At 42.9% G+C, this 8,149-nt stretch overlaps 1 protein-coding gene across 1 annotated transcript in view; it reads right to left on the bottom strand.

The window, feature by feature from the left end:
- Window positions 1-8,149, bottom strand: part of KLHL6 (kelch like family member 6) — a 61,408-nt gene that overhangs the window by 21,977 nt on the left and 31,282 nt on the right. The window contains exon 3 of the mRNA XM_049628507.1: window positions 1,637-2,086. Within this exon, the coding sequence (XP_049484464.1) occupies window positions 1,637-2,086 (450 nt within the window). The remainder of the gene's footprint in view (window positions 1-1,636; window positions 2,087-8,149) is intronic.

Raw genomic sequence — 8,149 nt, 5'->3', positions numbered from 1 at the left:
TGTGTATAAGCTTTAAATACACTATCCCTATAGTATTATTTCCGGATAGTTTTGTTTCTCTCCACTAAGCCTATTTTTGTCTTTATAAAGATTTGAATAAAACATTTCTTCTGAAATTTGTTAAGCAGAACCAGGAACATCCAAATGATACATGTGTTCATCATCTTGGTACTCATTTCTTCATTCAACAAACATTTACCAATCACTTAATCTACACCAGGGGTTCTCCTAAGGTCTGGAGATGAAAAGTCCCATAAGATATATTTCCTACCATAACAAGCTCCCAGTATAGAGACATTTACAGATGAGGAACGCAATGGTTACCACGCGGTGGTTGGTGCTACGATAGAGCAATGCACCAGGGACTATTAGAAGAGAGAGGTCTCTGAAGAAGGTGATGCTTTAACTTTTTGAAGCCAGAGTAGAAGTTAATTAGATGGAGAGAGGAAAAGGCATTTGAACAGCACCTCATTCGCCTGCAATAGAGGGTGAAAAGGCACGTCCACTTTGGGGAATTGCAAGCAGAGCATTAGGGTGTAGCAGAAGGGAGAGGTTGGAGATGGAGCTAGAGAAGTGGGCAGGAGATGAAGAGCGTAGGGCCAGGCTCTGGGAGATGTGGGAGATGCAGGAGGGAAGGCTCAAAGGAGGAGACTTCAAAAGGGAAGGGCTGGAGAAGGTGCAAGGGCTTAGGACACGTTTACACAGCTGAATGCGACTGCGGCTCCTAAGGAACACCTAGAGCCATTTGTCCAGGGCCAGATTGTCCTTCACAGCTGACCCTTCCTAGTGGTATAGAAACCAATTAACTCAAAATTCAACCTTGAAAAGCTAAACCATTAGCCTGATTAACACACTTACTTAGCCGACTTTATGCACGTAGTCTTTAGCAATTATCCTAATAAAAAGAAGCTTCATTCTGGAGTCGGGGCCTCATTCCGACTCGAGTATGAGGACCTTCACTTAACTGCATTTTGTTTTCGGACTCCTCTTTTGCGACTCCGGCCATACTCCCTGCAACAGGAGCTCAGGCAGGAAGTGTGTGGGTTTGATCCTGGGAGTCACGGGGAGCCACGAAGAGGGTAAGCCCAAGAACACAATGATGAGGCTTGAGTTTTAGATTATCCAGCTGGTGAATGAATTGGAGGGAGGCCAGACTGAGGGCAGGAAGGTGAGTTTTGAGGAATTTTTGGAAATTCGGAAAGGAAACAACGACAGTCTGAACCAAGGTAACATTCACAGGATATCCAAGAGACTCGCAGTTCCCAGAGCGGGCAAACTAGGAAAGCTGTGCTCCTGTGGAATGGTGACTGAACAGGGCACATTCTGTCCTGTGTACGTCACCCCCACCAACCTCTACCCTTAAGCCCTGGGAAGAGGAAGGATGTGCTGGGCACGGTGCTGAGCAATTTCCTATCTCACTCAATCCTCTCAGTAGCTGTTTATGATGCGGTATCATCCCCATTTCACAGATCAGAAATCCAGGGCATCTGGAACTGCCTGACTCAAACCGTAGATGGTGTGGCAATTGTCTTCACCGTGAAGTAAGGTTCTGTAAGCCAGCCTCACCTCTATTTCTGTGAGGCCCGCAGACTCCTTTACCTCACTGGTTAGCCAGTGTTGCTCAACGTCAGCTCACCTCATTGCCTGAAAGGTGGTACATCCTGGCTTCCTGAAGCAGCGGGAAGACCTCCGGGCACTGTCTGATGAGAGGATCTGCCTCCACCGTCTCCACAAAGTACCACGGGTCCAGCAGTGGCAAACGCACATTCTCAAGGAGGTAGGGGAGCAAGCAGAGTCGTTCTGACTGTTTGTGCCGGACCCAACTCATCACAGTCTCAAACACCTGAGCCTCCTCTGTTACATACAGCTCATCACTCTTCAAGATGTGGTACAGAGTGTCCACGGGAAGTTCTAGGAACTCCTCAGAGTTCAGAATCTGCACAAAGTTTTGGATGATGTAATTTTGCACCTGCTTTTTCAGGCTGTCCAAGGAGTGTGTATCTGCCAGCCTCAGTATTCCAACACAGTTTTCTGGATTCAAGGCTTCTGTTAGGAAGCTAGCACAGGCATCCACCATCCGCAGGAACTAAGAGAACAGAAGGGAGGCAAATCAGGCCAGAAAACCATTAGTCCCCAAGGAGGTTTATCAGGGAGTTGTGTGTAGCAACAAAAAATTAGAACAATCCCAATGACTGACAATAGGGGACTATAGCTAAAGAAATGATAGTACGTTCTTGTTTTCAACAACCCCGTAGTCATTAATAAAGTATGTACAAGAAAATTAAATGACATAGAAAATGTTCATAATGTACTGAGTTTAAAAATCTGTTCACTGAACCTGATCAAGCTTCTAGATTTAATCAGCAATTTACAGGAAATACAGCAGAAAGAGGAACATGTTAAATGATGCCATGGGAATATACCATCAGCAAAATCCAGACTGTGAGAAACTTTACGGAACAGCCTGTTCAATTTCTTCAACAAATACATCACAAGGCTGAGAGAGAGAGACGGAGAGGAGGAACCTGAAAACGCACAGAGATGTAAGAGACACATCAAGCTAGTGCAAAGTATGGACCTTATTTGGATCCTTAATTCAGATTATTATTCATTTTAAGTGTGGTAATGGTATTGTGATTATATTTAAAGAAGAATCCTTGTCTTTTAGAAATATATACTAAAACATTTGCAGCTGAAATGAGAAAAACACTTCACAAAACCACAGGTATGTTATAATCCACTTTTTATTGAAAATATGGGACACAGGCATAAAAATAAAGGCTGAAGTATGTACACCAAAATATTAACAGGTATGATATCTCAGGATATCAGGTATCTTAGGATAATTTTTGCTACAGTAGCAAACAACTCCCAAATCTCAGATGCTGACAAGAATAAATGATTATCTCTCACTCACATTATATGTCTTACAGGGGTCTTCATTCCAAGATGACTGAAAAGCCCTTGACTGAGATATATGCCAGTGTTATGACAGAAGGAGAAAAAAGACAGCAGAGCTACCGAAAGGCTCTTAAAATTTTAGCTCAGAAGTTGCACATGCCATTTCCACTCACACCTAACCAACCAGAGTAAGTCACGTGGCAAAATCTGTTGTCAAGGAAAAAATAATCCTCCCACAGAAATAGTCCTATAAGGATAGAAAGGGAATATACTGTATAAATAATACAAGGTACTACACTCTCTAATAAGACTCTGAGAATTTCTCTTCCTTTTTTTTTTTTTTACATACTTTATAAATCCTCTAAAAGGAAGTAGCACTTCTGTAATTTAAAAGTTCATTTGTAAAATCGTTGGTTTACGTGTCTTAGTTTTAAATGATCATCATCCTCATAAAAATATGAGTCCCTTCTTGGTTTCAACTCAGGAAATGACCTCACTGTTTGTGAGTTCGAGCCCCACGTCAGGCTCTGTGCTGACAGCGTGGAGCCTACTCGGGATTCTCTCTCTCTCTCTCTCTCTCTCTCTCTCTCTCTCTGCCCCTCCCCTGCTCACTCTCTATCTCTCTGTCTCAAGATAAATTTTAAAAACTTAAAAAAAAATATGAGTCCCTTATGTTTATATAGCACTTAACACTTTACAAAGCACTGCCATATCCATTATATTACTTAATATTCATTTTCCAGATGAGGGGTCTCAAATGCATCAGTTCATTCTTTTTTTCATTTTTAATTTTAATTCCAATATAATTAACATACAGTGTTACATTAGTTTCAAGTGTACGATATTCAAATGCATCAGTCCATTCTTACTCACTGTTCTCTGGAGCTTAGCTTTGAACACATCCAACTTCCTATCCCCACTCCATATCCACTGGACTCCATGGAGAGTCAAGTTCTCAGTGTTCTTGTGTTGATGAATTAACAGGAGGGAAAGAGGGAGGCTGAGTGGAGAGCACCTGGCAAGGAGGGCCAATTTGAAGGCAAGGCCCAGTGACAGTATGAACGGGACAGACCTGCACTGGGATGGATGTAGCCTGCAGAGAAGAGGCTCCAGTGACAGGAGCTGAGGGTAGCAGAGTTGTGGGGCCTGAAGGGTGGGGGCAGGGGCAGGACTGGTCTTAGAATGATTGGGCTTTGGTCTTCAGTCCAGTGCATTCTAGGGGGCACACATCCCTGATTTTTGGATCAATCCCAATTACAACATATTACCTTTCCATGTCAGAACTCTCGTCCCAATTGTCAGTTTAGAAAACATTGACCGAGGGTCAGGGGCGCCTGGGTGGCTCAGCTGGGTAAGTGTCCAACTCTTGATTTTGGCTCAGGTCATGATCTCACAGATTTGTGAGATCGAGCCCTGCATCAGGCTCTGCACTGACAGCATGAAGCCTGCTTGGGATTCTCTCTCTCCCTCTCTTCGCCCCTCCTCCCCCCCCTCCCCGCTTTCTCTCTCTCAGAATCAATAAATAAACTTTAAGAAAATTGACTGAGGGTCAATGAAATGTTGGAGTAGCTTTAATTCTACCTCAGACTGCCCTGTCAGCTGGCTCCAGCCATGGCCTGCAGATCTACTCCTCGCATGAGCAACTGTAGAAACGGTTGAGACTGAGAACTCTAACACCTGTTGAGTTGTCTGCAGATTTTCAGTTCAAAGAGTAAAAATATACATCTGAGACCAAGCCTTGTTGAGCCCTCAGAACCTGTCACCAGAGCCGTATGTGGCCCTGCCCACAGAGATATCTATGAGCGCTAAAAGGGAACTCACTTTTGTGACAGCCTCTAGTGTAAATAGCACATACACTATTCCAGTGTTTGCATAAGAAGAAGATGGTATGAAAATAAAATAGATTTTCTAAATATGTAAACTGTCTCTAGGAGGCCACCTAAGAACCTGGTAACAGTGGTTGTCTCTGAGGAGGGGAACTGGTGGCTGGGGTCTGGGTACAGAGGAAGGCTTACTTCTCACTGTTTACCTTTATGTCCTCCCTTGCATTGTCCACCATGTGACAGAATTATCTGTTTTACAATCAAGTCTCTCATGAATGGCGAAAACACTTGAAGGTAACACATCAAAATGCGAATCGTGTTTATCTCAAATGCAGTTGCTAATTTTTCTTTTAGACTTTGCTGTTTAGAACAAATGTTCTACACTGAGCATGAAGTTGCTTTTAAAATCAGAAAAAAGAAAAGAAAAGAAATACTCCTTGCAATTTTCAAGGACACAATGAGAAAAGAAAATAAAATGTAAAAAATAAAACAAAGAACACCTATGATGTGCCAGCCCCTTTATATTACTGAGCTAATTTAATCCTCACAATACTATAAAGTAGATGTTTATTATCTTTCCTGGTTTATAGATGAGGAAAGGAGATCCAGAGAAGTGAGGTGATTTCCTCAAACAGTTATAGCTAATAAGAGGTAGAGCTAAAATTTGAAGCAGTCTTATCTAATTCCAAAAATGCATGTTTTAAGACAACTTCAAGCTTCCTCAGGTCGAGCAGTGTGTGTACAGGACAAGGGCTTGGCAGATGCCAACCATGATTTGCACAATTCACCAACAAGAGCTCCAGTAATCTGATCTGCCTGGAGGAAAGCTTGACCCACAAGGTGCCAATTCCTACCCCTGCTTCATGACTACTGATAAGCAAAGAAGGAAGCTGTGAAGGAGAATCAAACCAAGTATTGGAGCTCACATTTGTTAGAAACATTGATCCAGAGTGTCCCTCCCCACCCAGACACCATTCATTCCCCCATTCATCCACCTGTTAATTTCCAGAATGTGTACCGAACATCTGTTATGTAGTAGGCCATCAATCAGTATCGGACAACAGAGGTGAGCAGAAAGAGACACAGTGCCTGTGCTCATTGGACCTGACAGACGAGTGGAGAAAGCAAACAGTAATCAAACAATCACACAGGTGTCAAATTACAACTGTGATAAATGCTATATAACACAGTTCGGTGATTCCACTGCCTGAAAGTGAAGGCAGCCCTATTCTTACCCCTCAAGCTGTACACTGTCACCAGGACTTTCCCTGATAGAACCTCTCCACAGTCAGACCTGTCTATTCACCTTCCCCAAACATTCCTAAGCTTGTCTGTCACAGAGCCTTTCTGTGCTCAGGCTGTTTCATCAGCCTGAACCTGCTTCCTCTCTCATCGCTCTGTTAAAATCCTGCTCTCTCCCTGCCCAGGCAAGTTTGACTCCAGAGCTCCACTGTTTAAGAAAGGAATCAGAATAGCTCACCCCAATTTCAACTGAGAAGGCCCCTTTTAAACTAACTTCAAAAAAAAGGGAAGAGGGGTGCCTGGGTGGTTCAGTAGGTTAAGTGACTCTTGATTTCGGCTGAGGTCATGATCTCACGGTTCATGAGTTCAACTGACAGTGCAGAGCCCGACGAAGGATTCTCTCTCTCTCCCTTTCCTGCTTGGGATTCTCTCTCTCTCTGCTCCCCCCCCCCCGAAATAAATAAATAAAACTTAAAAAAAAAAAAGAAGGGAAGGAGTACCATGGCCATCGCCTCATCTACACACAGGTTATTTTCTTCATTTGGAGTGTTAAGTTTGGGACTGACGGAGGGGGTCCAGAGTCTGTGAACCCCTACAACAGTGTGCAAGCATCTGTTTGCACCTGTGGCAGTTTTCTGAAAATTGAGTTTACAGGAGATGCTGTGAGTTGCTCTCTAGTATCCATGCACCTGAGGACAAAGCCAACACAAGAAGGAGAGCCAGGACGACAAGACCAGAGAGTCTTGACTGTGTTTTAAGCCTTCTGTGCCTCTGGACATTTTTAATTCTGGGTCAATATGTGCTTAAGAAGAAAGGAAAATGAAAGATAGGGGAAGGGAAAAGAAATGGAGAAATCCTGCCAATTCATGAAGTTCTTTCTCAAAAGCCACTTCCTGCTTCATGGCTTTTTCAGTTGCCCAACACAGAATCAATCCCTGCCTCCTCTGTGCTCCACTGAGCGACTCACTTGACCCTCTGTGGAGCACCAATTACATTTCTCCTTTGTACTACAGTCAGGCATCCCAAGGGCAGGTTCTGGGTCATATTTGTGTTTTTATTTCTAATAGCCCCTAGCACAAACTCTGCCAAAAAGAAGAGAGGGGAGGAAAATAGTTTTCAGATACCTAGTATGTACCAAGACCTATGCTAGACACTTTCCCACCCATTTTTTTAATGAATAAATTTTATTTTTTAACAAATATACTTTATTTAACAAGTAATAATAAGGTAGGTATTAGCACAGACCATTTGCACAAAGGAAGAAATAGAGAATTCAAAGAGTTGAGTGTGTTGCCTAAGGCCACACAGCCAGTAAGTGGTACAGATGATGCTCAAGGTTATGGCTAGCTCACTCTTCTCATTGGGCATCACACTGCCTCTGTAACTGTCACATTGTTGAGCTAACAAAATTCAAGGAGAGTCTGAAGAGGCCTTATGAGAACAAGGGTAGTGGTGATCTCCAAATTGCCTACATTCCCCCCAGAATATGCTTCAATAAATACTTTTGAGTATGAGGGGTATAGAGCAGCATACTAACCAATGGCTGAGAAACTGCTGATGGGCAGGGGAGTCATGGGAACAAGAAATTGTTTTCTTTAAAATATATGTGTTTTTTATTTCTTCATATTCAAGATTATTTAAGACGCTAGTGTAAATTTTCATTCTCAGCCTGTCCAAATGACACATGAACTTGTTTATTAAAGCTGAGCGATGACAGATAATGGCAACAGACAGCCAACTTCCTGTTTGAGGGGACATGTGAGCAAAAGGTTACAGTCAGGCACCTGACCTCGAACAAGGACTAAAAATACAATCAAAGAAACCACTTGAGACATGGCTGCAGTTCCCATGAGAAGTGTCTGTCTCAATGAGAATGTACGCCCTGCTCCCCATCTCCACTGTCCTTCCTCTGCTTCCCTTCAGGGTCTCCAGAATCTGGGATCTTAACAGACTTAACCAATGTAATTCCACATCTCCCTAGAGGTGCCTTCAAATCCACCCCAGAAAAACTGAAGCCATATTTTGACCCAAATCAATAATTCCATTGACCACAGTCCCTAAGTGACCTTATAGTTATTGCAAAGGGTGTATAAAGACATTGGTATTCTTACCTTCAAGCCCCAACAAATCAGTGTATGTGAAGAGCATATAATTTGTTGATGAGATTTAAAAACTTCAAATTT

This window comes from Panthera uncia, chromosome C2 (assembly GCF_023721935.1).
Source record: "Panthera uncia isolate 11264 chromosome C2, Puncia_PCG_1.0, whole genome shotgun sequence".
In the NCBI taxonomy this organism is placed as follows: domain Eukaryota; kingdom Metazoa; phylum Chordata; class Mammalia; order Carnivora; family Felidae; genus Panthera; species Panthera uncia.
The sequence above is the reverse complement of the archived record's forward strand: the minus strand, read 5'-3'. Positions and strand labels throughout refer to the sequence as shown.